This window comes from Cucurbitaria berberidis (genome assembly GCF_010015615.1).
Source record: "Cucurbitaria berberidis CBS 394.84 unplaced genomic scaffold K460scaffold_2, whole genome shotgun sequence".
NCBI classification, from domain to species: Eukaryota; Fungi; Ascomycota; class Dothideomycetes; order Pleosporales; family Cucurbitariaceae; genus Cucurbitaria; species Cucurbitaria berberidis.
This window is the reverse complement of record NW_024468936.1, coordinates 4,297,787-4,323,834: the sequence shown is the minus strand read 5'-3', so window position 1 is coordinate 4,323,834 and position 26,048 is coordinate 4,297,787. Positions and strand designations below refer to the sequence as shown.

The 26,048-nt window shown below is 50.7% G+C and overlaps 10 protein-coding genes across 10 annotated transcripts; 4 read left to right on the top strand and 6 right to left on the bottom strand.

Moving 5' to 3' along the window:
* Nucleotides 1-16: 16 nt before the first annotated feature.
* Nucleotides 17-1,498, bottom strand: K460DRAFT_76171 (uncharacterized protein). The gene is made up of 2 exons (XM_040938665.1): nt 1,310-1,498; nt 17-1,244 (listed from the first exon to the last, which is right to left on the bottom strand). Exon 2 carries the CDS (start codon nt 1,140-1,142, stop codon nt 246-248), a length of 897 nt encoding a protein of 298 aa, XP_040791084.1. The 5' UTR covers nt 1,143-1,244; nt 1,310-1,498; the 3' UTR covers nt 17-245.
* A 1,189-nt stretch (nt 1,499-2,687) lies between these two features.
* K460DRAFT_334725 (alpha/beta-hydrolase) lies at nt 2,688-3,719 on the bottom strand (the record flags this gene model as incomplete). The annotated part of the gene is made up of 2 exons (XM_040930923.1): nt 3,234-3,719; nt 2,688-3,180 (listed from the first exon to the last, which is right to left on the bottom strand). Exons 1-2 carry the CDS (start codon nt 3,533-3,535, stop codon nt 2,688-2,690), a joined length of 795 nt encoding a protein of 264 aa, XP_040791083.1. The 5' UTR covers nt 3,536-3,719.
* Nucleotides 3,720-3,760: 41 nt separating this feature from the next.
* On the bottom strand, nt 3,761-4,800 carry K460DRAFT_334723 (uncharacterized protein). Its single transcript, XM_040930922.1, has one exon. It carries the CDS (start codon nt 4,621-4,623, stop codon nt 3,850-3,852), a length of 774 nt encoding a protein of 257 aa, XP_040791082.1. The 5' UTR covers nt 4,624-4,800; the 3' UTR covers nt 3,761-3,849.
* Nucleotides 4,801-5,546: 746 nt separating this feature from the next.
* On the bottom strand, nt 5,547-13,328 carry K460DRAFT_403798 (uncharacterized protein; the record flags this gene model as incomplete). The annotated part of the gene is made up of 6 exons (XM_040936666.1): nt 5,547-5,965; nt 6,035-6,178; nt 6,359-11,443; nt 11,647-12,494; nt 12,677-13,140; nt 13,215-13,328. 6 exons carry the CDS (start codon nt 13,326-13,328, stop codon nt 5,547-5,549), a joined length of 7,074 nt encoding a protein of 2,357 aa, XP_040791081.1.
* A 696-nt stretch (nt 13,329-14,024) lies between these two features.
* Nucleotides 14,025-16,559, top strand: K460DRAFT_280924 (uncharacterized protein; the record flags this gene model as incomplete). Its single annotated transcript, XM_040928445.1, has 3 exons — nt 14,025-14,172; nt 14,227-14,999; nt 15,045-16,559. 3 exons carry the CDS (start codon nt 14,025-14,027, stop codon nt 16,557-16,559), a joined length of 2,436 nt encoding a protein of 811 aa, XP_040791080.1.
* Nucleotides 16,560-17,064: 505 nt separating this feature from the next.
* On the top strand, nt 17,065-18,723 carry K460DRAFT_76095 (Allantoicase). Its single transcript, XM_040938664.1, has 2 exons — nt 17,065-17,566; nt 17,631-18,723. The coding sequence occupies exons 1-2, from the start codon at nt 17,458-17,460 to the stop codon at nt 18,602-18,604; spliced, it is 1,083 nt and encodes a 360-aa protein (XP_040791079.1). The 5' UTR covers nt 17,065-17,457; the 3' UTR covers nt 18,605-18,723.
* Nucleotides 18,724-18,910: 187 nt separating this feature from the next.
* Nucleotides 18,911-20,220, top strand: K460DRAFT_353486 (uncharacterized protein; the record flags this gene model as incomplete). The annotated part of the gene is made up of 4 exons (XM_040931718.1): nt 18,911-19,069; nt 19,118-19,199; nt 19,248-20,138; nt 20,204-20,220. The coding sequence occupies 4 exons, from the start codon at nt 18,911-18,913 to the stop codon at nt 20,218-20,220; spliced, it is 1,149 nt and encodes a 382-aa protein (XP_040791078.1).
* A 930-nt stretch (nt 20,221-21,150) lies between these two features.
* On the top strand, nt 21,151-23,715 carry K460DRAFT_364504 (FabD/lysophospholipase-like protein). Its single transcript, XM_040933018.1, has 3 exons — nt 21,151-21,592; nt 21,645-22,212; nt 22,262-23,715. Exons 1-3 carry the CDS (start codon nt 21,526-21,528, stop codon nt 23,460-23,462), a joined length of 1,836 nt encoding a protein of 611 aa, XP_040791077.1. The 5' UTR covers nt 21,151-21,525; the 3' UTR covers nt 23,463-23,715.
* A 177-nt stretch (nt 23,716-23,892) lies between these two features.
* K460DRAFT_415058 (uncharacterized protein) lies at nt 23,893-24,556 on the bottom strand. Its single transcript, XM_040937717.1, has 3 exons — nt 24,477-24,556; nt 24,368-24,421; nt 23,893-24,313 (listed from the first exon to the last, which is right to left on the bottom strand). Exons 1-3 carry the CDS (start codon nt 24,534-24,536, stop codon nt 24,008-24,010), a joined length of 420 nt encoding a protein of 139 aa, XP_040791076.1. The 5' UTR covers nt 24,537-24,556; the 3' UTR covers nt 23,893-24,007.
* A 475-nt stretch (nt 24,557-25,031) lies between these two features.
* Nucleotides 25,032-25,495, bottom strand: K460DRAFT_250109 (uncharacterized protein; the record flags this gene model as incomplete). Its single annotated transcript, XM_040927377.1, has 3 exons — nt 25,032-25,316; nt 25,375-25,428; nt 25,478-25,495. Coding segments are annotated over 3 exons (357 nt in total), but the record flags the coding sequence as incomplete, so codon positions are not given.
* Nucleotides 25,496-26,048: the final 553 nt, after the last annotated feature.

Genomic DNA, 26,048 nt, shown 5'->3' with positions numbered 1-26,048 from the left:
CTAGTTTGCAGTGAAAAGAGGGTTTAAAACAGCTCTCATTAAATGAAAATGCTATGCTTACGCGATAAAGATTAAGTGGCCCTCTCCATACTATAGATATAGGTATAATGCGTAAAACCAAGAACAATCAGCGCAGTTGCTTGCCGTGGGTATCGTGTCAAAACGCCTTCATGATGCCGCGCGAATATATGCAAAATCATCTCTCTATCTCTTGACAAGTCACAGACACTCCATCTGGCCTACCTTCAAAAGCAGGTCCATTTCTTCTTCGAGCCTGGCCGAGTCATTGACTTCTCCGTGGTGTTTGTTGTATGGAGTCGCAAATCATCCTTTTCATTTACATCATGATGATCCATATCGTCCAACCTGTAGCGTCGAACAGATCCTGCGTCCGACTGATCCATGTCGTAGAACTTTTCCTGTGGGCCTGAAACGCATCTTGGCATTGCTCTTCGCACAAGACCTCGGATACCGCTATTCGCTTTGTCGATCCGCTTGTAATCACGTTGTCGCGTGCTGGGTGACGTCCAGTGCATGGTGGTGTTTGTTTTTTCGACGGGTGGAATTGAGTCTTCGCTCTGTTTTGGTATTTCGGTTTCTTCGGCGACATCAATGTCGACAGAGTTGAATCGTGACGTTGCACCGGGGATAGCGAATGCTTCGCCTTGAGACAGCGTGGGACTTGGCAATCCGGAATGGGAGTGGTACGAGGGGTTTGTGAAGATACTGCAGCTGCGGAAGTGAAGGGCGAGAACATCGTCGATGTCTTGGTTGTTTGCGGCGGAAAATGTCTGGGAACTCTTCATCCTGTAGTGGCGGCCTGGTCTTGAGGGATCCACAATGGTACAGGAAGTGCGACCGGACGAGGGTTTTGAGCCATAGCCACGGCCTTTGGATCGAGTCACGGAATTGTCCGATGACGAGGTAGTGGACTTTTGCCTTGATGGTCTAGGTCGCCTCTCTGAAGACGGACGTTGAGAGTCTTTGGTCGTTGACTGTAAAGACGAGATCAACTCTGAGGGAGCCTTTTTAGGTTTGCGACGATGAGTGGGTGCGGTGTTGCTCCTATGCATGGGCGGTGGTTTCTCGTTGTTTGCTTTCGAAAGATAGGAATCTACGAAACCACTATCGATTCGATTCATTGTTGGTCCATGGAAGAGTGGTTGACGGTTTTGAGGTCGTGATTTTCGTGGTAGATTCGTCACAGTTGTTGAGTTGTTGATTGGTACTTATCTCGGCATCGTCTAGACGTCTTGTCAGTGCATGCTCGAATAGGAAGGTACGCCACTAAAGGGGCGTTGAGGCTTACCAGCAACCAGTGCGAGGGCCGAAATGAAAACGTTCGAATCCTGCTGAGGTCCGAACCGAAAGAAATGAAGTGAAGAAACGATGGAGATGCAGGGAGTTTATGGGGCGCCAGCACTGCAGTAAATCAAATGATGCACGAGCGAGACCCGCAGTACTAGTCAATCAACCCACGCGGTCAGTTGCAGGAGGCAACTAAAACCTAGGTCCGTCCGTGAGTTTATAAAGCGCGATCAGACAACAGAACCGCGGATCTTGGCCTATGGTTGGCCCAGACTCAGCCAGCGTGGAAAAAGACGCAGCGGAATATGCACGATGTTTGGCGAATCTAAGCCCGGACGTGTGGGCGGCTCTGAAAGGTCGAGTTCACCGCTTCAATTCGATTTCCGGGGCCTGTGAAGCTAAGGGGAATAGGGGACTAGTGGGGCAATAAAACTGGAGAAGGAGATGGTTAGTAGCTTGCTCTAGTCGAGTCGAAAGACGGATGATAAATGCTCTCTACACATGTCGCAGTCACGGCCGCACACGTTTTGTTGAAAGGCTGCGGTATGATGTCGGCCATCTTCACATGTCAGCGAATGTGGCGCCAGCCAGCGATAATGAAGCTAAATGTAGAAACGATGATCACTTGGCTTGGCCTGTGATGGGAGGACGATGTCGAATAACGAAGGGGGAGCCTCGTCTACCATATGAAAGGACGATGCGGCACACGGCTGCACGGACGGCGGACACGACCGAATCAAGTGCGAGAGTAGTGTGGGAGCGACATGGGCTAAAGCGTCACCAGACTTGATACGGGCAAGCTTCAGCGGGACAGGGCAAGGCTCAAGATGAGGGACCAAATGATGAAGCGCTACACAAGACATGGTGGACACACCCGAGAGGTGACTTGACAAGTTATACACATACACGACGCAGACCCTGAAAGGACCCTGGAGGACCCTGGAGGACCCTGGCTTACCTCCCCAGCGAAAAGAAAGACTATGAAAGGCTGCAACTGTCGGGCTGCATGTGTTTGGGACCTGCCTTACTGCTTACAATGTATCCGCTGCAAACGCCGGATGGTGTTGGACATATGCGCCAAGGCCTCCAATACATCTGATCGGGGAAAGACACCGCCAATGACCATGTCATGTGGCAGTCCACTACCACACCACGGTCTCGCGTCCACACCCAGTGGCGAACAAGCCGTCTGTGCTAGTCATTCGGGCAAGGCTGCTTGCATGAAGTGTTATCGTGGAGCAGCACGATAACATGATGGACTCGCCGAGTCACGGCTACATGCCTCTATCCACCAAACTTTTGTGCCCTTCGACTGGAACTGCCAAGCTATACAGACATGCCTCTACCGTCATACTTGGAACTATGCACGGAGACAAGGCTTATTGAATCTCGTGATAAAATGCCTGGATTAGTTGCACGACTTCGTCCACCGCCTCGAGGCAGTGCCAGTGACCCACGCCTGGCATGATTTCCAACTTCTTCTCACTCGTTCCGATCTCCTCGAACATTTTCGTGCAGCCTTCGAGTGGCGCACTCTTATCGTCTTCTCCTGCCAAAATGAGAACTGGGATGTTGATCTTGCTGTAGTTTGGTGGCTTCGCATTCACAATAACGCGGCAGTTGGAGACATATCCGGCAGGATCTTGCCCAAGCAGCAGCTCGCGAATAAATGCCTTGGCTAGAGGTGAAGCTTTGTTGCCGACAGCAGCATGCGGAATGGTATCCGCCATCAGTTGCATGCCGTTCTTTTCGACGGTCTCTATACGCTTCTCGAATATAGGGACCATATTTGCGTTTGGGTATACGGGTCCTATCAAAATAGCAGCCACAATCCGATCGTTTCGTTCTGCGGCGAGGTGTGCGCCGACAATGCTGTGTTAGACTCAGTCACCGCTCCAATGTCTCCATCACGAGAATAGACGCACCCGCCCATACTATGCCCAACAACGACAGCCTTAGACACCTCCAACGCGTCCAAGATGCCAATGATGTCATCTCCCAGAGTCTCAATACTTTGCTCCACAAAGGTATATGGTGATTGACCTGCGCCCGTATTATCGAAGATTATGCATCGGAAACCGTGTGCGAGCAACCCTTGGGTTACGGCATAGTAATACCCTCCTGAAGATCCAAGACCGTGCATGAAGATTAACGTCTCCTTGACCTCCTTGTCCGGACGAAGATCCGCATAGTGGATTTGTTTATACCCGAGTCGCAAGAATGGCATTGTGGATGAAACTAGTTGACGGCGAGAGTTGTGCGTGGAGAGCTCTGGAGTATAAGCGTGGAGCCGTTCCGAACGGAGAACGGTCGGAGACTGTAGACGCGCTGATGTCACTTGCGCTGAATAAGCTCGTGGGAGATGGCAGGAGCGGTTTGGCGACTCAGAACTTCAACGCCGATACGAGGGGAAATCACCATAATAAAGCTCAACGAAGCCTTGAACCATTTTCGTAGGTGCATATAGTTATTGAATTACACAAGAGGCACTAACAAGCTATCGAGACACATTCCTCGTTCTCCACCACCACCACCATATGTTCAGCTCTGGATGCCATACGTCTTCTTGACAGCCTCTCTACACCCCCTAAAAAATTCCGGAGTTAATGGCTCCTCTTTATCTTGGAACAACGTACACAACAGCTGCGCCAGCCCCTCTCGCGTAGTAACCTCCTTCAATCCATCCCTCAAATCGTAGTCCTCGAATCCCAGTTCAGTCGTCCACATCTGGCCCAGCGCGCTGTTATTCTCTTTCTCCTTCCTCATCCACTTCCTGTCCTTTGCCTTCTTACCCGTCCCTTCTTTCAGTGCCTCTTCGTTCTTGTCCCACAATGCTATTCGCCAGATGAAGTATTTGACAGCTGCTTCCTCAAAGTGAAGCTTGAACGGCTCCACGGCGTTGTCGAAGTCGGCATCCGGTGTTGCGCTGCTGTCCCACTTGCGGAGAAGGTATTTGAAAGCTCGGACTTCCGCTGCAGGGTACCTGAAGGCGCCTACTTCATCTTCAGCCCCAGGAATGTTCAATGCGCTGAATTCGGCGGTGAAGGGATCGCTTGAGCTCGATGAAGGTGACGTGGATCCGTCAGATGTGGCAGACTCAGTGCGGTATTTGAGGTCAAGGGCATCGTGTATTTCGGCAATGCGTTGGACGGCGACTTTACGGTTGTGTGCTACAGTGTCGGTTCCCTCGAATAGATTTAGTTTTCTATGCTCTGGTGGGCTCGCGGATCTTGTTGATCTTGCTTTACGGCGGGTGCTGTTATGGCGGTGGAAGATGGCCGAAACATGACGCTTCGGCAGTAAGTCGGCCGCCATCTCGAAGTCTGCGAAGAATCGTCGAAAGATTGCTTCTGTGTGCGTGGATATGTTATGGGAGCGTCAAGGAAACCGTCAAGGAAACTTGGAGGGAATATACGATAGACGGCAGGAAGATCGCAACAGCAGGTTCTTATGTCTCCATGCCGGTACCCGAAAGGGTGACGCAAGCCGCTCTGACATGTAGGTAGGCTTACCCACGTAAATTATTTCGGGCCTTTATTTGTACAATGCACGTATTACCCTCACGGATACAGTCGACTCAGTGTTTTTGGTCATTCACATTGGGCATGGTGACTGAGCCACTCAAGCCACTTGAGCCACTTTCGATATGGTGTGGTTCAGTCACTGCGCAATGTGCGGGGCAGGGCAACAAGGCGACGCGGCCGCCAGAAGGGTTCCGCGGCCTCCATCGTGGCTGAGAACCACTTACCGTCAACAAGCATCTGACCCGGCACTCTGATCCGGCATTCGATCCACCAAAGAAATAGTCTAGGATGCCTTCCCCAGAGCTTGAGTTTAGGGTACAGCGACGTGTTTCGCGGTATTCTTTCGGTGCATTCGAGGCCTGGAACTTGCCGGGACAGATAGGCGCACACAAGGCTGACGATCCTCAACAACTGTTTCATCGAGTCATTTGAGCCACGTGCACTGGAAGCTTTCATAACGTAGAAGTAAAGGCTTGTGCGCTTGATCGAGCTTTCTTAGCCTGCTTGCAAGACCCCTCTGTGTGAACGTCCACCTAGCTGTATATGCAACCCAAACCCCCCTTTGTCTAGTCCTCATCTCCACTCCAGCCCAGGGAAATTTTGCCTGTGACACCGTGCGATGCTGTTGACACCAGTTCCAAAGTATCCATGTAAAAAAGATTGAAGCGTTACGATAGATGGAAAGACTAACAGATTTGGCCACCCGATGACCGCTCAAGATGGTGGCGGTGACTCCTTCTCCCCAGTTGGCTCATGCAGCGGTATCCGCCGTGCGGTACTCATCCTTACACTCGGCGGTCTACTCCTTATTTGCACCCCACCCTCCTCGTCAATGTTCAAGTTTTTCCTCGCCGCGTTGGTCACACTTCCCTGTTCCGCTTCACTCAACGCCAACTTAACCAGCTTCCTTGCCTCAGCCTGTATGTTAGGGACCTCATTTCCATCGTGTTCTTTGTTCAGATATGACTCAAGAAGCGCTTTAAGTGTCTGCGCGCGTACGGGCTTGGCAAGGTAGTTGTTCATTCCTGACTCAAGGCATTTTTCGCGGTCGCCTTCGATGGCGGAAGCGGTCATAGCGATGATGAGTACGTTGCGGATTTCGGGATTGGAGTGCTTGCGTATGAGGCGCGTAGCTGGTTGCTTCTTAGTATTTGTACTTGAAGAAAAGGTAGAGAGGGCAAAGAGGGCAGAATGCTACCTACCTTCATACCCATCACAGTGCGGCATTTGTACATCCATGAGCACGAGGTGGAATGGTCGACCGTTGTCACTAGCTCGTTCAAGTGCATCGATTGTCTTGAATCCATCGAGATACGCGTCGCACTTGAAACCCAGCTTTTGCACAACTAAAAGTAGCGACACGATTAGCATGTTTCTAAGGAGGGGATACGAATACCGTGTAACATGACTCTAGTAGATGTATACGACGTTCTAAAGAGTGTCTTATGAACACAGCTAATTACTTACTATCCGTATGTTAGCAAAACATTTCGAATAGTAATTCTTCGTAGGACCTTCGTACCAACTGATCGCAATTCTTGAATTTATGGCGTTATCTTCTGCTATACATATTCTCAATTCGCTGCGTGGAATCGTCGATAGATCAATGCAGGATCCGGAAGACTGTTCGTGGCCGTTGTTGTCCTGACTCGAGAACTTGGCCATTGGATCATGATCACGAGTCAGTCGGCTGAGCGCTTGCGCTTTGGGTACCTTGCGGAAGCGAAGTGAGAAGGATACTGTTGTTCCGAATCCAGGCGAGGACTCCAGCCAAATCTTTCCCTGCATGACGTTTTCGATCAGGGCTTTGCAGATGCTGAGACCAAGTCCTGTGCCGCCGTAGCTGCGTGATGACGACGATTCGATCTGTGAGAAAGGTAGGAACAGTTTCTTCTTTTGCTCATCTGGGATACCGATGCCTGTATCGATGACGCTACAGGTCACGTCTATCCAGTCAACGGCCTCTTTATCAACAACACACCGTACGGTCACGGAGCCCTTCGGGGTGAACTTGTAGCTGTTGGAAAGCAGGTTCATTAAGATTTGATGGAGTCGGACTGGATCACCCATGACGAGCATCTCTGGGTCTAGCTCCAGCTGTTCAACCGTTTTGAGCCCACGCTCAGCGTTTGTATACGCCAGAGCACGCACAACCTCTGTAATGGTCTCGTTCAAGGATAGAGGCATCTCATTAACGTTCATCTTTCCGGCTTCGAGCTTTGAGTAGTCGAGGAGGTCGTTGATGATGGATAAGAGCGTGTCAGCGCATACTCGGATTGAATCGGCATAGCCTGCTTGCTCTTGATTCAGTATGCTTGCTTTCAAGAGTTCGGACATGCCGATGACACCATTGAGAGGTGTCCGCAGTTCGTGGGATACGTTGGCGAGGAAAAGACTCTTGGCCTTTGCTGCCTCTTCCTTGAGCTTCATGTTCCGGATAGCTATAGCTTCTGCTTCTTTGGCCTTGATTTCTGCAGCCCTGGCTTGAGCAAGAGCACGTTTTTGCATCTCAAGCATCGCCTCGTTACTTGCGCTAACTCGCTCAATCTCCTTGAACAGAAGTGCATTGGCCAGAGAGATTGAGATTTGATTGGTAAGAAGTCCGAGGAGCTGCGTATTCCGTTCCGTGAACGAGTTTGGCGGGCCTTCAACGTATATAGAACCCAGGAGGTTGTCAGAGTGCACAATCGGTATACAGATCACTGCTTTGCCTTCCGGGTTGCGACTCAGGTACGCCTCCGATACGTTGGAAAACCGGTCGTCTTCCAGTAAATTCTGGACGAAGACAGTTTCTCGGAAGCGGAGCGTATACAGTGTGACTTGTCGCGCTACAACGTCGTCCACTGTATCTAGGGGTTGACCAGTGGGGAAGGACGTGACGCCAGCAGAGAACCCACTATCGTTGTCTGGTTCATTGGTTGCAACGCAAGCAATACTCCACTCGATCTGAGCATCCTCAATAACGATACCGCAAAGTGTGGCACCTGTCGACTCCAGGATCATTGAAGCCATCTTAGCCATGAGCTTATCAACTACCAATTCACTCGAGAGCACCTGCGACGATTCAAGGATGCTCGATAAATCCAGCATGTCGAGACCCACGGCTGAAAACCCATTGTTTAGATCCTGTGTTGACCCATGACGTCTTCCGGTCTCTGGAACGATCCAGTTCTGCGTTCGGTCGACCGCAGACTCGGCTCCGAGATATTGTTCCTGGTCCTCATTTTGTTCGAATCTAAACGGAGTATTACTGGTGTCAATAACTGTAGCCTGCACAGCCACGTCCACTGTGGTGAAGGATGCGCTACCGCGCAGAAGCCACTCATATTTAGACGCAACATGATTCGCTTTGCCGAATGCCGAGATCCTTTTATACGTTGAAATACAATCCTTTAGGGAATGTCGAGCGGCCCTATGCGCCCTCTTGCGAATCAGCCACTCTGCATAAAGTTCGTGTGAGAAGGCTACGTCTAAGACAAAGTTATTATTTTCGTTGTGATCCATCGCCGCCTCGTAGTTTTGCAAAGCTGATGGCGGATCACTGTTGACTTCCGCGAGTACTGCAGTGAGCAGGTATAACCAGCCTCGGTAGTTGACATCTGTGATTGCGCAACAAGCTTCCAGTAATTGAAGCGTATCCTGGGTATGTTGAATCATGGCTTTCTTTCGTGCATGCTCAGGCTCATCCCGGAGGATGGCCATATACGCCAGGGATAGGAAGTACCGGACAGAGTAGTTTAGTCTTTCGGACCACAGACTACTTAGCATAGGCAACAACATTTCACCAAGAGCAACTGCTTCGGAAATGAACCCGAATAGTACTAAGACAGGAAGTTTGGTGGCAAGATAGAAGGACTTCGGCCGCTTCGGGTTGCTTGCAGTCTTCTCCAGATAGTCAATATAGCTGGCGTCATTATGCTCTTCATCTGAAAAAACATCGCCTGTGCCTGTCTTGCCTTGAAGCGCTCTTGAGTATTGACGACATGCTATCAAAAACACGCCTCCTCGGAGATCTTGCTGCCAGTTCGTCAAATCTAGAGTCGTTTCTTCAATCCATGCCTCTAGCTCTGCAACGTCATAAGACGCCATGACCCTGAAGTGGGCTTGCACACCGAGGTTTAGAAGCGTGAGAATGCGATCGCCAGCCGTGAGAGATGCGTGCAATGCAACTTCGAGGCTGGGGATTAGGTCGCCGATGGGTGCTTCCAAATGACCGAGGAACATGGGTTGCAGAGTTTGACCTCGCCCCAGCGTATAGTAGTCTTCAGGAAACATCTCGAAAATTCGCTTGGCGATTCCTCCCATGTCAGCCGCAAAGGTGATCATGTTGAAGCGGCCTCCAGCAATGCTTCCCAAATGAACATATGCCAACGCGATCTGCGACATTGTGCCTCTTTGAAGATGTAGGTTGATCAATTTGAGCGTGCCTTGGTAGAACAGCAGACTGTTTGTCCAGAAAGCAGCGCTAAGAAACTCGATGAAGATAGGGCCCATTGTCATAAGAACGCGATCATCCGTGGGTGGCCGACGTGAGAGCAATTCATCCTTGTTGGTGTCCTTGAGGGTAGTATAAATCTTCTGGAACTCAGCGTCGCACTCTTCCCATGTAGTAGAAGGGATGGGGGATCCGAGCAGAGACAGGCAGTCTTTTAGTGCTTGTAGCGCCCCGAAACTGTCGCCACGGACAGCCAAGACTCGAGATTGTAGAATGAACGAGCTTGCCATATCGCATGGATCGCGAGCATTCGTAAACGTTGTCTGAATCAAGCTGAGGGCCTCATCGAGCATATTTTGATTCCAGTAGCACTCGGCTGAACGTACAAAGAGCTGCAAGGTCTCTTGGTACGAGACATCGGGGAGGTTGTCGTCCCACGGATCATCTTGTAGAAGCATTAGGCAGTGCGCAAAGTAGTATATGCCAGTCGATTTCGCGCCTGATTCGCATGCCGTTTCTCCAGCCTGATATAAGACGTTTCGGAACGGCGCCCGATGACTTTCCTTGGCTTTGATGATCTCGGCGGCAAGACAAATATGCCGACTGCGCATGTACAGAGCCTTCGAACCTATTGTTGAGTCGTCTTGATATTCATCGTCCGACGTTATACGTTTCGCAAGCTTGAAATGCATCATTTGCGTGTCCCACTCTTTCTCCAGAGAGTTTGCAACTGCCGTGAGATATCGGTCATGCGAGAAACGGAACCTAGCATCCTGTTCCGCAGGCATCAATATGTAAGCATCCAGCGCACCGTTAAGCGCAGTTATGGCACACTCGTTGTCGTCTAGGAGCGGTAGTCTTGCGTCGGCCGTTATACTGTTCTTCAGGAGCAACAGCCGTTGGACTAGGTCAAAGGAGAACGTGCCGCCCAGTAACGAAGCCCAGGCAAGGAGCTTTTTAGTAGCAGGGGGTAATTCGGACAGTCGCTTTGTAATGAAGTCGGTAGTGACTGAAGATCCAGACTCCGGGCTCTCAAAAACTTCGAAAACTTTGTCAAGGTCGAAAAGCCAGTTGTTTTCCCGCCACGAGTAAAAGACGCACTTTTTTCTATGGCAGGTGTCGAGAATTTCTCGAATGTAGAAGACGTTTCCTCGACTCTTTTCTTGGACGACGGCGACTAGCGGCAGTGTGTATTGGTGGTCGCGGTGTAGAGTTTCGGCAACGTAATCGGCTGTTTGTGCCTCAGTGAACGGATGCAGTTGAATCTTTGTTGCACTACGTAGCAAAGGACTGAGTTCTTTGGGTAGGGTGTCCTCGTCAACGTAGGTGATCATTAACACAAGCGGAATCTTGGCCTGAACAATATGATGGATGAGTTCCGCACTCTCTGGATCGGCGTTCTGAACGTCCTCCAAGATCCAGATACAGAGTTTTTGCATGGCAAGAAGGCGCAATACGTCAATAAAGACGTTCATGAACCTGGATGACTTGGAGTTCCCCCCGCTTCTGAGCCAGGCTTCCGCAGTATGTCCACCACCTCCACAATGAATTGCAGGGGATGACGCTCGCCGATGCATCTCTATGGTGAAGTCTAGATCTTTCTGCTGCGGAGTTTTGGGAGCGCCTCCGGTGTTCAGGAGCCATTCAGGGAGATTCAGATAGGTGCGGAGTACTGCCCAAACACCTGTATTCTTCAGGAAATTACGCAAGCTGTTGTGAAAATCGGTCGTGACGTCCGCCTCGCTGAATATTTGCCGAAATAAGGAAGACATGAGCTTCAAGATAGGGTCAAAAGGCGCTTTCTTCGCAGGGTCGAATTTCGCCATAGCGAAGTATCCCGTGCTCCTTGCCGTGCTTTGTACACTTTGCACTAGACGTGACTTACCCAGCCCTGTCGCTCCTGCAATCGCCACTACTTCACAGCGAACTTTGCGTCTCAACCTCCGCGTATTAGACATCGTGCGGAAAAGTGAGCCATCATTAGACTGATTAGAGCGAGAGTGCGTTACGGAGCTTTCAATGCTGTGGTTCGATTGGCCGCGACTAGTAGACTGCAGCTGTGGTCGATTCTCGGAATTCCCTTCGGCGGTAGAGCCTTCCGACTGTACCACGCTGTCTTGTGAGCGTTGATGTACCGATCGAGCCGTCTCCATGAATACTGGGCCAGTTGATGATACTGGGAGTTTCGGCACAGTCAGTAAAGCACATGTATGAGAGATGAGAGGAATACAAGAGTGGGGGGATTAATAATAGTACATGTCCTACATACTTCTGAAGTAATTTAGATAACTTTCAAGCCTTACTCGATGGTTGAAAGTCATGCGAATTACTTCAGAGGTATCTAAGACATACCACTATAGGTAACGCAACCTTACGTACCGCTATTTAATCTGCTCTCCGAGCCTCTAGAGCTGCCACTATCGGAGACGAGGTCGTCGATCAGTTCCAGTCGCTGATCCGAGTAGGACGAGTTTGAGCTCAAGCTATTGAGTGATTTTACATTACTCCTTCGATGCTTTGACACGCGCTCTATGACATTGATTATCGTCTGGCGCTCTTTCTCGCGTCCAATTTGCTTGAGCGGAAGGTTGAAGAAACAGCTGATGTCTTTTGAACCGACTTGGAAAGTTTTTAGTCCTTCTCCATCACCTTCACAAAGGAGTTCGCGAATCCCAATCAGATCAAATTTTAGCCCTGATGTCGAGTGATATCTGTCTTCAATGTTTCGCTGTGTCATACGCTGAATGACTTGAGACAAAACTTCCGGAATGTCTATGCGCCTCGAGGAAACCGGGACTATACGCTTGCTAATGACATTCTGCATGACGTCCAGGGCCGAGGGGCCATCGAAAGGCGTATCTCCACATAACATGGTATAGAAGAGAATCCCAAGGCTGTAGATATCAGTACGACTATCCGGCTCAGCAGGCATACGCCCTGTTTGTTCTGGAGCTATGAAGGCAAGTTTCAGTTCGATGCCCACTTCACGGCTCAACGAATTCCAGCCTGCAGATGTAAGGCCATTTTCGAACGATCTGGCGCCACTACCAAAGTTGATCATTTTAACAGAGCCATTCTCTGCGAAATGGAAGGCATCGCCTCGCAGCTCGCCATGAACGATTTCGTGGCCATGGTGAAGGATTTCCAGACATTGCGTTGCGCCCACTGCAAAGTCCAAGAAGGTGAGGAGAGGCACTCCACGGGCTGGCTGCAGTGTATGGGATTGCCTAAAGGCAGGCGTACAGTCAGTGGAATGCATGAAGTAGATACACTGGGGCGAGAACATATCTTGGGCACTCTGAGACTACTTCGGGAAGCATTGCAATAGCCTAAAGGCAAAATCAAGGTCCCGTAAAGTGCTCTACAGCTACCCAAGATAGCTTACTATGTATACGGCAACCTGACTTACCAGTTGTTATCGTTGTTAGTGAACCTGTACCAATTAGGGCCAAAAGTGACCAGGTCTTTGAGGTAGTTCGGGCCAGGGGCTTCGAATATGCTGGCGACGAGGGGCTCTTCTCCGGCCTTGGCGGGCAGTCTCGCGAACTCTATGGTGCGGGCAAAGTGCTCGCCCTTAGGGTCAGACTTGTTCACTACAAGCTTGGAGAGCTGGAACTCGCGCTCTAGACGCAAGGTCTGGCGTGACACTCTGCAGACGACAGGTCGACCTTCTCGATGTGGGTCGGTCACCGTATGAGCAGTCGCTCCACTCGCATCACTCCCTGAGCTCCTGTGGCTTCGTATAAGGGACGGGCGGCTCGAGTCGGGAAAATGCGAAAGGGTGGGCGATGCTACGGTGCTTCTCCCTCTTGACGATGGGCGCTCCTGTCGAGGGGCCTTTTGGTATCCGAAGAAGTGCCAGTTGTCATACGACTATGTACGGTTAGTTGCATGTATAACAGGACAGCTACCCGACGGCTTCCCGACTTCTAGCGTTGAAAGCTCACAGAGTGGAATGGTTCAATCTCCGGGTCCCAGACATAATTCGGGAGCTCCTGCAACCGCGTGAAGATGTGCGAGAGGCGCGCAGCCCTCCCGGCCTCTCCATCAGTAAACGGCATTTTCCTCGTAGTCCCAGTGCGTAGCTAGGATCCAGGCATGCTCTAATCAGGCAAAATGCGAAAGTCCACAAGTTGTCCGTGTATATAAAATGTCGCTAGATTACGGGGTGAAAGCGGTCGCGACGAGCATGGTGAGGGCGGAGGAGGTGCGGCCGGTGTTAGGACGAGGGGCCAGGTTTGCTAAGACATAAATCGCAGGCTGGCTTTTTTGAGGGCCTCTATGCCCATGCGCATGTAGAGTGTTGCTGACTGAGCGCCCTTCACTCCCAAGCTCAACGATGTAAGCAAGCATGCCGCGGACAGTGTTTCGGCGAAGGCCCTCACACCGCACACTGGCTGGCGGGCCACTCCATTCGGCATGGTGCACGCCGGGAGCCCGTCGCCCTCTCGCGCCAACTGGTCCCGCATCGTCATGGGTCGAGGTAGCCAGTAACTCTGGAGTCAATAACATTTTTACTTTGCAGAGTCCAAGAAGAGGCGCTGAACACAAGCACTGGTTGTCGCTTCTTGATGCATCGAAGACATCCATGATATAGTGTCCGTGACATTACGTAGCTGCGACTGTTGCGTACCTCCTACTACCACTCCTTCTTCTCCCCCACCAACGTCTGAACAACCAGGAAACCCTCGACAGTCCGATACACATGCACTTCCCACGAAAATAGCCGCGACCAAAGGCACGTTCAATGTCAGACCATGGAATCTCCCGACCACGACACAGGCGACCTTGGAGACTTGCCGAAGCAGCCTCGACCACTGCCTTCCGACCTTCCTACTTCACTAGATGACCGAAGAAGTGTCCACATTAGGAACGATGAGATGGAGATCTACGATGCATGGCAGGGTGAGTTGTGCCCAAAGAAGCATGTGTGATGCGGACGTCTAATATGGCGTGTAGGCTCGTCGCAGTTTCTCACTACACCCATGCCAGCTCGCCCTCTCAGCTTCAACCTCTCGCTCGACGACGCGGCCTTCGCCGACGAGGACATGCAGCAGCTCGAGGACAGCGACAGTCGCTTAGTGCAGATGCTTGCCCACCAGGCGCGGTTGAAGAACGACAACGCAGGCGATGAAGCGAAAGTAGTCGCCGACGACAAACTATCCCACGAGGAGAAGAAAGAGGCGTTGCAGGGCTTATTCACACTGGCAGCATCCAACGGCGAGCTGGAGCGCGTCAAACGGCTGCTGGACGGGAACGCCAAGGAGTACATCAACATAAATGGCGTCGACGCAGAAGGGACGCCGCCACTAGTCTACGCAAGCTGTTTTGGGCATGAGGATGTCGCTGCGGCACTGATCCAGCAGGGCGCTACAGTGGACATGCAAGATAAGAATCGCTGGACACCGTTAATGTGGGCGATGACAAATAGACACAAGGGCATCGTCAAACTCCTGCTAGATCATGGGGCCTCGACAGATGTCAAATCATCAGGCGGTAGGACGGCCTTTGATTTTGTTGAGCCCAACAGCGAGATCTCCGACTATCTGCACGAAAGTGGCTACGCCATCGGCAACGCAGGCGTAGGAGACGACTGGTACAATTCAGGCTTGTCACAAGATCGCTTCGAGCAGGAAATGCAAGAGAACGACATGAAGCGCCGAATGATGATGGAGAGTGCCTTCAACTTGGAGGTCGATATTGGGAATCTGGGTCTCGACGAACAGCCAGAGGTACGTACTCTGACCGATGATAGAATATATCGCTGACAGACCCAGCCACCCGATGAGCCAGAAGAGGAAGCTCAAGAATTCGTCTGGGACCGTTGTCTGCATGATCAGATGTTTGTCTTTCAAGAAAGCGAACTGGAACGTATACTCGACATAATCATCACAAATATGACGCCACAGCGCTCTCCGTCGCAAAAACCGGTTCCTGCAAACATACTATTTCTCAGCGCTCGCTACGCGCATTATCATGCCAACCCGGAGCTCTTGGAGACCTTACTCGTATCTGCGATGAATAAGATTAACGATGTTGTCGAAAGATATCAGTGGGACATGACAGTGTTGGCCTTTTGGATGTCGAATGCTACTTTACTCCTGCATTATCTCAAGAAAGACCCTGGAACAATGAGAGCAACCAACGAGTTCCAACTGCAAATGGCGGAACTCATCAATGAAATTTTCATCTTGATTATCCGAGATGCAGAACGCAGGATGGACAAGAATTTAGACCAGGCTATGCTCGATCATGAACCGATGCCTGGCTTTGAGGATGTGCATTTTCAGCACGAGTGGAAGATTTTCCGCTCGAAGCCAAAAGCGAAACCCCTGGAGCCGATTGAGAAACGCTTCCGTCCGCCGTCACCAAAACGCAGAGCACTCCCGTCGCCCCGAAATATCACCTCCCTTCTCTCCTCGACACTATTCGTCCTCGATCTATACGATGTGCACTCTGTCATCACAGCTCAAGTACTGTCACAGTTAATATACTGGCTCTCCACAGAGATCTTCAACCGCATCATGTCGAACCGGAAGTATTTGGCTCGGACAAAGGCCATGCAGATACGCATGAACATATCGACGCTTGAGGATTGGGCCCGCTCGAACAACCGACAACCGGAGCACTTTGAAAACGGATCCATGACCTCAACCGGTGAGAACACCGTAGAGTCTACGAAACGCCATCTTGAGCCCCTAGTACAACTTCTTCAATGGCTTCAGTGTTTCTCTTCACTGGGCGAGGATTTGGAGTCGCTTGTGGGAACATTGCAGCAGCTGACGCGACTCTCGCCTCAACAACTTCTGCACACGGCCAAATACTACAGGCCAGAAGTCGGTGAGAAGAGTCTTTCGAAGAGCGCATCGAAGTACATCATGCACCTACAGAAGGCCGCTGCGGACCGGAAAGCTGCGCGCGCAAGGTCACCTAATCCACCGCAAAAGTCATTAGACTCTACACCTTCCACACCTGTCAGGCCCACATCACAAAAGATGACTTCGCCTTCCCCCGCGCACATGCGTTTATCTGACGACGAAGAGAAAGATGATCCGCCTGACGAACTCCTGCTAGACCCTTCGTACATGTTGCCGTTTTCATTGCCAACCTCGACCGACATGCTTGTCAGCTATGGCGCTGGTTTCGGAGGTATGAACAGAGAACGAGAGCGGAAATACATCCCGACCGTCCCTCCTGAATTCATGGCCAAATTAGATCTCAACGGCGGCAACAAGAACGGCGGCGGAGGGTACTATCAGGATACTCAGTGGAATGATCCAAGCTACGGGTGAAGGCGAAACACCATTGAACTTATGTGCTACTGCTAATCCAGGCTTGGCCGCAGGTATATTCACTCAAGGTGGCTAAGACGGAGATCGGACCTTTTCAACCCTAAGCCTTGAGACTTCGCGTAGGCAATGATCTTACTAGGGCTACCAATTACGTGCTTCCTTGGGATCCTGGCGACTGCGTTGGGATCACAATCACCCGTCCTACTAGACGATTAGTGAATATTGCGTTAAGACCTGGATGGATATCCAGGTGGATCGCAGAGCCCTCACACACGCGGCGACCACCAAGCACTCAGCACTTTATACGTTGGCTATACAGGATGCAAGTCGTCAGAGGATATACACGGTCATAAGAAGTGAAGGAAACGTTGGATATCTTGACAGTAACATCGAGCGCGCATTTCTGTCCTATATTTGTTTAGAGCGATTGCATCAAAAGCGGGGGCATCCTTTCGTATGTTTTCAAACGTAATATCTCTATGTTAGACTATCTAAAGCTAAAAAGCCCCGATCCACATTATGTCTTCATAGGATCAAACGACACAGAAATGTGAGCATGTCATCCTCAGATTAAACTTTGCCATCACAATCCATCGTAATGCTTGTAGAACTCATGGTTTGGGGAACCCTTGGAATTACTCAACGATCCTAGATAGACTACTCCGCGATCGGCGTACTTTCAACAACATACTTCGTTGTCGGCGTTCTCCGATCCTCGAGGACTTTGAATTCGGATATTGCAGGGCCAGGCCAGGGTCTACCCCACGCTAATTCGACAGCATCCCCGCCATAGCTTCGCAACTGTCCTCGACCACTTCTCTTAATTCCTATTTTTCTTTCAACTTCACTGATTCATCCAATCCGAACGAGACATAACTTAGTTTACCTTTCAATCGTTATGGAGATTCACACTGTCTCTCTAAATGATATCAAAGATGTCGCGACTAACACATCTCGCGTTATACCAACAGATGATATAGATAGTACTTTCAAGTCGCAATACACAGGCACGTCTACTATAACCCAACATGGCCCCCCGATATTCTGTGCGTCAGCTAACAAGTATCACAGACCTCATATCTGCCCCTCTCGGTTCCAAAATCCTCTCCTTTAGCGATGAATGGTTCGCTGCCGCTGAGAACCTCACAACACCCACCCCACCCATCCGCAGACCAGGTGTCTTCACGCATGCTGGGGCATGGTATGATGGCTGGGAAACACGGCGTCACAATACTGAGCCCGCAGATTGGGTCGTCATTCGATTGGGTACGGCGAGTGGGAAGGTAGCGGGAGTGGAGATCGATACTGCGTTCTTCAACGGGAACCACGCGCCCGAGATAGCTGTCGAGGGGGCTTTTATCACAGACGAAAAGGAAGAGGAGGAGGTCAAAAAAGCCAATTACGATGGCTGGGAAACGATATTAGCGAAACAGGAGTGCGGACCCAGCCAAAGACATGGCTGGCTCCTCAACGAGATTACTGAGAAAGCATATACCCACGTTCGACTCCTCATGTACCCCGACGGCGGAATAGCACGTTTCCGCCTCTACGGCGTCGCGGTCCCCGTCTTCCCCAGCGACACCAGCGCTATCATTGAGCTCAGTGCCACGGTGATGGGCGGCGTTGCAACGTCCTGTTCAGATCAGCACTTCGGCACAAAAGACAATCTCTTGCTTCCTGGCCGTGGAAAAGATATGGGCGATGGGTGGGAAACGAAGCGCACGCGTGGTGAACACGTAGATTGGGCCATAGTTCGACTCGGTGCTAAGGGGGAGATCGATCACATTGTTATCGACACAGCGCACTTTAGAGGTAACTTTCCGCAGAAAGTACAGGTATTTGCAGGAAGCTTCGACAAGAATCCCGGGCATGCGGATGCGGGGTGGGCAGAAGTGCTGGAGCCGCAGAAGAGTGGGCCAGATAAGGAGCATATTTATAAGGAGGAGTTGAAGGATGTCAAGGGGAGGGGTTATAGCCATGTGAAGTTGGTCATTATCCCCGATGGTGGAGTGAAGAGGTTTAGGGTATTTGGGAAAAGGGTGTGAGGATCCTGGAGATTACTGGTATTGATACAAAGAAATACCAAAACACTTAAGCTTACTTGACTTTCGACTCCACTCTAATAACACTGATCGAGGCAAGGTAGGGCGTGCCAGAAAAGCTGACACGGAAGTGCCGCCGAGATTGCCACCGCCGAGGTTATACCTCTTGGTTAGTGGCTTGGTAAGGTGCACAGGCCGAGTCCCTACCACGTGGGGTCCTAGTACCTACCTACTCACTCTGCACAACTTTCCCTCCAAGAGACCTTTCACGTCAATTTTCACAGGCGTCCTCACAATCGCACCTTCATCATGGCTCTCGATTTTGAGGAGGAGCATACATTCCAAATAGAAAAGGTGTCGCCGATATGGCTTATCACGGCTCTCTGCGTAGTTCCGTTCGGAGTCTACTATCTATTAAATTTTCTGAGCCCACTCGTTCACAGATTGACGGCTATGACGATATCTGAGGTATGATTCTAGTTGGCTTAGTGCGTACGGTTGCTGATGAAAAACTAGATTTATGTATATCCGATCAAATCGTTGAGAGCAGTCAAAGTCAACGAGGCCGCTGCGACCAAATATGGCTTTAAATACGACCGTATATGCTGTTGATCTGTGATTTATACTTGGATACTAATTCTCACAGGTTCCTTCATTCTTCTGGAGAAAACGGCCGATGGTTACAAAAACATGCTGGTTTCTCGTGTTCCAGAAATGACGCAATTTCTGCAAGAGATGGACAACGACAACGGCACTTTGACTATCAAGTACCGAGCTTTTGGAGATGCCGACAAGGCAAAGTCATTAACGATACCACTTGTACCCGATGCCGAAAAACTGGAGCGATTCGAGGTCACACTGCACTCTAGTGCCACGTCTGGATTCAAAATGCCGGAAAAGTACAGCGCATGGTTTTCCGAATGCTTCGGCTACGAGGTTGTCCTCGTATATCTAGGCGACAGCAAGCGAGCCGTGCTGTTTCAAAACATGCAGCCCGTCGAGCCCGACCCAATGACTCGCTTCCTGAAGAAACATATTCCCTTTGCAGGCTCGTACGTAGATAAGATCATGGGCCTTCATCAGCAAGACCAATGGAAGATTGGGTTCGCCGATTGTGCCCCGTATCTCATTGCGTCTCAGACATCGCTTGAAGATGTCTCCTCGCGGCTTCCGGAGGGTGTAGAGATGGACATTACAAAGTTCCGGCCCAACATCGTTATCAAAGGTGCCTTTGAAGCGTATCAAGAGGACTATTGGGGCAAGATCAAGATCAACAACAAGGCGGAGATGATTATGGCGCATAATTGCGTGAGGTGTAAGAGTGTTAATGTCGATTATGAAACGGGGAAGGCGGGCACTGGTCCAACCGGAGAGGTCTTGAAGAAGCTGCAGAAGGATCGAAGAATCGACATTGGTTCGAAGTGGAGTCCAGTATTCGGGAGATACACTTTCTGGGATCCAAAATATCCGACTCAGGCGATCAAGGTTGGAGACAGGGTCAACGTGTCCAAGGTCAATGAGGGATTGACTGTGTGGAGTAAGTTCTGCCATTTTTGTTCTCGCAAAACATTTGCATGAAGTACACTGTTAACTCGTTTCTAGGTTGGCCTGGCCTTTGATAGTAGTTAGAGGATAACTATAGAACAACTAGAGTCACTCATTCTCGGGGCACTGATCATAATTCAACACCTTTGATATCTATTCCTGGTGGGAAGGGAGCATTCTGTTAAAAACAAGATAGTTTCGTTCAAGTGGAGAACATCGCCGATCACAATAAGATTGAGGCCTATGGGTTCGAATAATTCCGCCTGTCGGCCATAGCAGATGGCCGTCGAGAACTCTACATGAACCAAACAAATATTGTGGGGAGTCTAATTATAATGATGCCGATTGTCTAAACCACCGGCTTATGACAGATATGCGGTTTGTTGCGGCTATACATGGATCATTCTCGTTTACTCGAGAAGATTTGGATTTTATCTGACAACGAAAGATGATTGCTTGATAGATGTGGCAAAATGCAACGTGCAAGGGGTTATGCAAATAATGTCGATATTCTGAAGTCTCTTCTCCAAGATACACATACTTCAGTAAGCTAGTAGGAGGGAAAGCTTGTAGCTGAACCATCAATGATTTGGCTGCGCAAGACAGGCGAAAATTCGGACTTTGGGCACCATTGAATATTATAGTCTATCGTGATGGCATCATTAGTGGCAGACTATTTTCGTTCGGTGAAGGCGAAAGCGCTGGGAGCATGACCATCCGAGACACCATCAAACTGCAAGCGATTGGGCCAACGTGAGTTCGCCAAGGTGGTACGAAGGGATGTTCCTGAGGGCAAGCGGGTCAGCAGGTTGCCGCTGCAAGGGCGGCAGATCCATAGAAACAAGATCGAATAACGGTAGAAGGTCAGGACGCTCGAAAGTGTCAGAAGCCAGGATGCCAGGATGAAGCCTGATTTTCCGTGTCTAGCGGGTGGCTGTGTAGTGTGGCTTGAGGTGGAGATGTGACGTCTTGTGAACACCCAAGAAGACTAACAGTCAATCAATCTCCTGGGTCCATGTACAAGCTACTTTAGTACCATCTGCACCTCCTGCGACTTTTCCGCTGCACACTTCTTTGCTTCTGAAACCCACTCCAAGGGTTTCTCAAAATAACTCGTCGTTGTTGAGCGCTTTCAGGCGCGCGCCGAGGCTACGATTTTACATAGCCACCCGTCCATTGCTTAGTACACACCGAAACTACAGGACTACGCAGCCCAACCACGCCGCGGCTGGACACTTCATACATTAGGCATCAGCGACTTGACTCGATCGCGCAAAAACTCCGGGACAATCTAGTCACGCCCTGCAACGGCAGGGTTGAGAACAGGCTCGCAAACTACTCCACACAGTCGCGCCTGGCGCGCCGGACATTCAAGCAACATGGCAAATAGCGGAGTACGGCGGAAGGACACAACGAAGGGCCCACCGCTACGCATTCTATCGCTAGGTACGTCCTCCAGACACTTCTCTACAACGCCAGGCACTGATACACGTGGCAGATGGCGGGGGCGTGCGGGGCTACTCGATGCTCATCATCCTCCAAGAACTCATGCACCGAGCATTCGTCGAGACTGAAGGCAGAGCACCAAAACGACACGAAGTACCGAAGCCATGCGATCACTTCGACCTAATCGCGGGCACGGGCACCGGAGGCCTGATCGCCATAATGCTGGGACGGCTGAGGATGGATGTGGAGACATGCAAAGATGTATACGTGCGCATGACGAGGAGAGTTTTTGAGACGGACAAGACGTTTGCTGGTATACCCTACCGATCGACCTTGTTCAAGGCGTCCAAGCTGGAGGAGGCTATCATGGAATGCGTGCGCGAGCATACTATATACGATGACGAGGGGAACGACAACCATGACGGGTTGTCATCCTCAGCAGACCTTCGCACACCTATGACGCCTGGAAGCGCTATGCAAGGTCGCATGCAAAGGAGCGCGAGCAACGCCAGCAGATATAGCCAGATCGGTTCAACACCAGTGAGCATGCGAATGGCTGCGATGAAGTGGGGCAACCCTCATGCTTTACTTTACGATAACCGCGAGGAGCGCACTAAGACGTAAATTAACCCAAGCTTATATCGCGTTGTATATGCTCACCTTTTACAGCGCCGTCACGGCTGTCTATAAAGGCACAAAAAAGTCTGGCTCTGGCCAAATCTTTCTCCGCTCCTACGACTCGCGCAAAGAACCCCCAGTTGAACCCAGTGCGACCATCTGGCAAGCTGGACGAGCGACAGCCGCCACACAACTAGCCTTCAAACCTATTCAGATTGGTCAATCTGTTTTCCTCGACGAAGGTTCCGGCAAATACAATCCTGCTCCTATGGCGCTCGAGGAGGCCGTCTGCAACGAGTGGCCCGGACGTGATGTCGGCGTCTTTCTCAGTATTGGTACCGGAAAGCGACCCGAAGGGACTAACAACCAACAACATCTTTGGTGGGAGGGTTTTGTGTCAGGCGGCATAGGCGATTTCGCAGAAGCCAGACGCAGGCTGATACAGAAGATCGAAGACTGTGAGAAAACGCACAAGGAAATGAAGGACCACCTGGCAAAACGCCATGTCAACCCCGAGAACTACTATCGCCTCAACGTCACCGTCGGAGTTGGAGAGTTTGGCATGAACGAGTGGAATGCTTTAGCTGATATCAGCACCAGCACGCGCATGTACCTGGCAGAAAAATCCGTGCAGAGCATGACGCTCGATTCAGCGGCAAAGATTGCACGGATACACTTTGCGAAAGTAAGATGGGAACGAGCACAAAGGGGAGATTCGCCGTATGCTGGCCTCCAGGCCCCGCATAAGCCTCTTTCTACCGTCCCAGACCCATCGCCTCTCGCCGTTGAGTTACCAGCAGAGGAATTAGCACCAGAGTACTACTCGACTATTCATCCCGCCTATCGCCCTCCCCCGACTCAGCGCCAGCCTTCCGAAAACGACAAATACCTAGTAGTCTCCTCGGACGAGTACCCTCAGTCAGTGAACGATCTTCCACCCCGTCATTCTGGTGAACTTGTGTCTCCAGGACGTCGCTCTGACGAGCAATTTTCATCAGGACGGCCGGATTCGATGCATAGCTCTGCCCGCCTGAGTTTCGAAGACCGATTGCAGAATGGACCCCCAAGGCCTCCCAAGACACCATTGCAAGATGGAACAAGGCCACCAGGTTCATCAGGATCCCCTCGCCTATCGCCACCTGCTGGCTCGGCATTTTCGCGGCCACCGCCAGGTGCACCGTTACCATACCCAGATACGGATGGGCCACCACCTGTGGTAAATAAGGCAACAAAGCCGGAATATACACGGTAAGCCACGACATACCAGGGTGTATCAACGAAGTTCCGCATACCCAACGAGGCCAGGAGCCACGATTTCTTGCATATTTATAAGCCTGGATTTTGAATTGGATTTTTCCCGGGGGACACTTGTCACTGTCACGATCAGGTTATAACGGCCATATATAAGAGTGTGGGTGTGAAGTGATGAAGGTTTGAAGTCGAGATAGCTTAGATACCCTTTCAATTTCCTTCTTCGTCAATCAAACGAGCTTTTCCATGTCCTCATGCCCCATTTCTCCACTTCGTATTCCGTCCATCAGCTTCTGAACGTGTTGTGAAGCGCTCCACGCTGCTAAGCGTCGTTCGCACCGTCGAGGGAGAGAAGCTCCAATAACAGAAGAAAGAACGCCAAGCATTTACCAGCGCAACCATACCTCACAAGGCCGTATTGCCTCGCGAGTAGAAAAAAGTCATACCAAAGAACCATCAGCAAAGATGGTCAACGAACCCTGAAACGGCCGCCAACCCCACCAAACCCCTCAATATTGCTGAAGCTTATACCTCAACTCCAGTATCCTACTCTTCGTCTCGAGGCTCAGCCTTGACTTGGAACTGCTGCTCGTAGTCGTCATCACCGACTTCAGTCTCAACCTCGACCTCGACTTTCTTCTTGCGTCCGCGCTTGGCTGGGGTGCTGTTGGACTCATCATCATCGCCCTTGGCTTTACGCTTACGTGGCATACCAGCAGCCTTCTTGGGCGTACCGTCCTCCATCGGCTGACCCGCGCGAAGCACCATCAGCTCGTCCTTGAGAGTATTTTTAAGGCGGTCGACCATGATACGACAGGCGCCTACAGACTTGCCGTCAGGGCGCGGGGCATTCTATTTGTGTGTTGTTAGTGTTGCACACTTGGTGGGAGGAGTAGATTGACTTACGGCGAAATCAAGCTTCACTTTAGTGAACTCGACGAGGTTGAAGTAGTATGCGAGCTGTGTTGTATGTTAGTGTGGCTATAGGAGGTGTTGAAATGTGAGGTTCACGTACACGCTGACGGTCAGTCCAGCCCTTGCCGGCACCGGCCTTGTTGCCCTCGTTGTCGGACATGTTGGCTTGAGTTGTGTGGGATTAGTCGCAGTTTAATAGAGTTTGAGTGTGCGAGGTAGATGTTTGTACGAAGAAAGTAAGTAGAAGGGAATGTTCTTAACTTGGGCACCTGTGGGATGGGTACGATGAACTCACTGCCTCACCATATGTCGAGAAGCACAACGTGCAGGTGAAGGTGAAGTCACAATGATACGAGAAGACTTCACGTCCCTACCAGTTGTGTCATGACTGAGATCAGATTCGTGCATCATTTTCCGTACTGTTTTGAAAAGTGCAATGCTATGCTTTCCACTATGAGCATCTCTCCGCAAAAGAGCTTTTCAGTGCTCTCGAAGGCAATACGCAGACCAAAGCAAATGCAGAGTTGATTCCGTGAGACCGTTCTCAGAACGGCAGACCCACTTGGCCAAATAACCATAATCCCCGAATTTCAGACCGTGACCATCACAGTCTCGTGCCTCAGATTTCGTCCTCGACCTGCTCGCCCTCGCTTTTCATCTCGCTTTTGACCAGCAGGTCTTCTTCCTCCTCCTCGACTTTCGCGGTCTTCTTAGCACGGCCCCGCTTCTTGGGACTGCCATTCGCGCTACCGTTGCCGTTCTCATCCTCACCCTTGGCCTTGCGCTTACGAGGAGTAGCCTTCTTCTTGGGCGTGCCCTCCGCAGCAGGAATCGGTTCGCCGGCCTTGAGAGCATCGATCTCAGCTCGGAGAGCGGTCTTCATCTTGCCGATCTTCTGCATGCAGCCGCTGGCATTACGACCAAAGGGGACGGGAGCAGTCTAGTTGTGTTGTCAGTGCTTGAGCTTGGGGGAGTGTGTGGAGTGTTGTTGGGCGTACCGCAAAGTCGATCTTGAGGCTGGAGTGTTCCATTGCGCTGAGCAGGTACACGAGCTTTTGGACTGTTAGTACGGGTACTGCTTGAGTGGCTGGTTGCACTTACGACTTCATGTTCGGTCCAACTCATAGTCTTGCCGCCCTTGGCCTTGGCCATGTCGCCGTTGTCATTGTCAGACATAGTGTGTAGTAGTTGGTAGATGGTTGTAGATTTTGTTTGTAGGTACTGAATGCAGACCAAGTGCAGTGCGATTGTGGGTAAGAAGGTGGTTGTAGTTTGTTGGGAGATTGCAAGAAAGTGAGATGATGTAGGAATCTGTTGCAAGTGAGTGGCCGGGACGTCTCAGGACAACGCTGAGTTCACCATGAAGTTTCGTAGGCAGATGATGTAGTGTGAGATGAAGGTGAGAAACAAGGGTACAAGAGAATAAGACTATTTTTTGTAGCAGTAAAGACGAGTTACTGACATTGACACAGCTCAGCCTAGATAGCCTCAGCGCTCAATGCACTTCTCAATATGCAATTAGGAGCGCACCAAAAGCTGCATGGTTCAAACAGTTCCTATCTCGCTCCTATAGGCCTTTTAGACTATTTAAGGAGAGCAATCATATTCACATCGAGCAATTCGCTATGTCGATTCATAGTACAGCAGCCTGCATAGCTTCAGTGACGTTCAT

Bases quoted from the DNA above. Each gene is read 5' to 3' on its own strand.
- K460DRAFT_364504 (XM_040933018.1), top strand. From the start codon at position 21,526: ATGGCAAATAGCGGAGTACGGCGGAAGGACACAACGAAGGGCCCACCG. The intron at 21,593-21,644 runs GTACGTCCTCCA...TACACGTGGCAG, and splicing joins GCTACGCATTCTATCGCTAG to ATGGCGGGGGCGTGCGGGGC. The intron at 22,213-22,261 runs GTAAATTAACCC...CACCTTTTACAG, and splicing joins CGCGAGGAGCGCACTAAGAC to CGCCGTCACGGCTGTCTATA.
- K460DRAFT_76171 (XM_040938665.1), bottom strand. From the start codon at position 1,142: ATGAATCGAATCGATAGTGGTTTCGTAGATTCCTATCTTTCGAAAGCA.
- K460DRAFT_76095 (XM_040938664.1), top strand. From the start codon at position 17,458: ATGGAGATTCACACTGTCTCTCTAAATGATATCAAAGATGTCGCGACT. The intron at 17,567-17,630 runs GCACGTCTACTA...CAAGTATCACAG, and splicing joins TTTCAAGTCGCAATACACAG to ACCTCATATCTGCCCCTCTC.
- K460DRAFT_415058 (XM_040937717.1), bottom strand. From the start codon at position 24,536: ATGTCCGACAACGAGGGCAACAAGGCCGGTGCCGGCAAGGGCTGGACT. The intron at 24,422-24,476 runs GTACGTGAACCT...CATACAACACAG, and splicing joins GCTGGACTGACCGTCAGCGT to CTCGCATACTACTTCAACCT. The intron at 24,314-24,367 runs GTAAGTCAATCT...ACACACAAATAG, and splicing joins AAGTGAAGCTTGATTTCGCC to AATGCCCCGCGCCCTGACGG.
- K460DRAFT_334723 (XM_040930922.1), bottom strand. From the start codon at position 4,623: ATGGCGGCCGACTTACTGCCGAAGCGTCATGTTTCGGCCATCTTCCAC.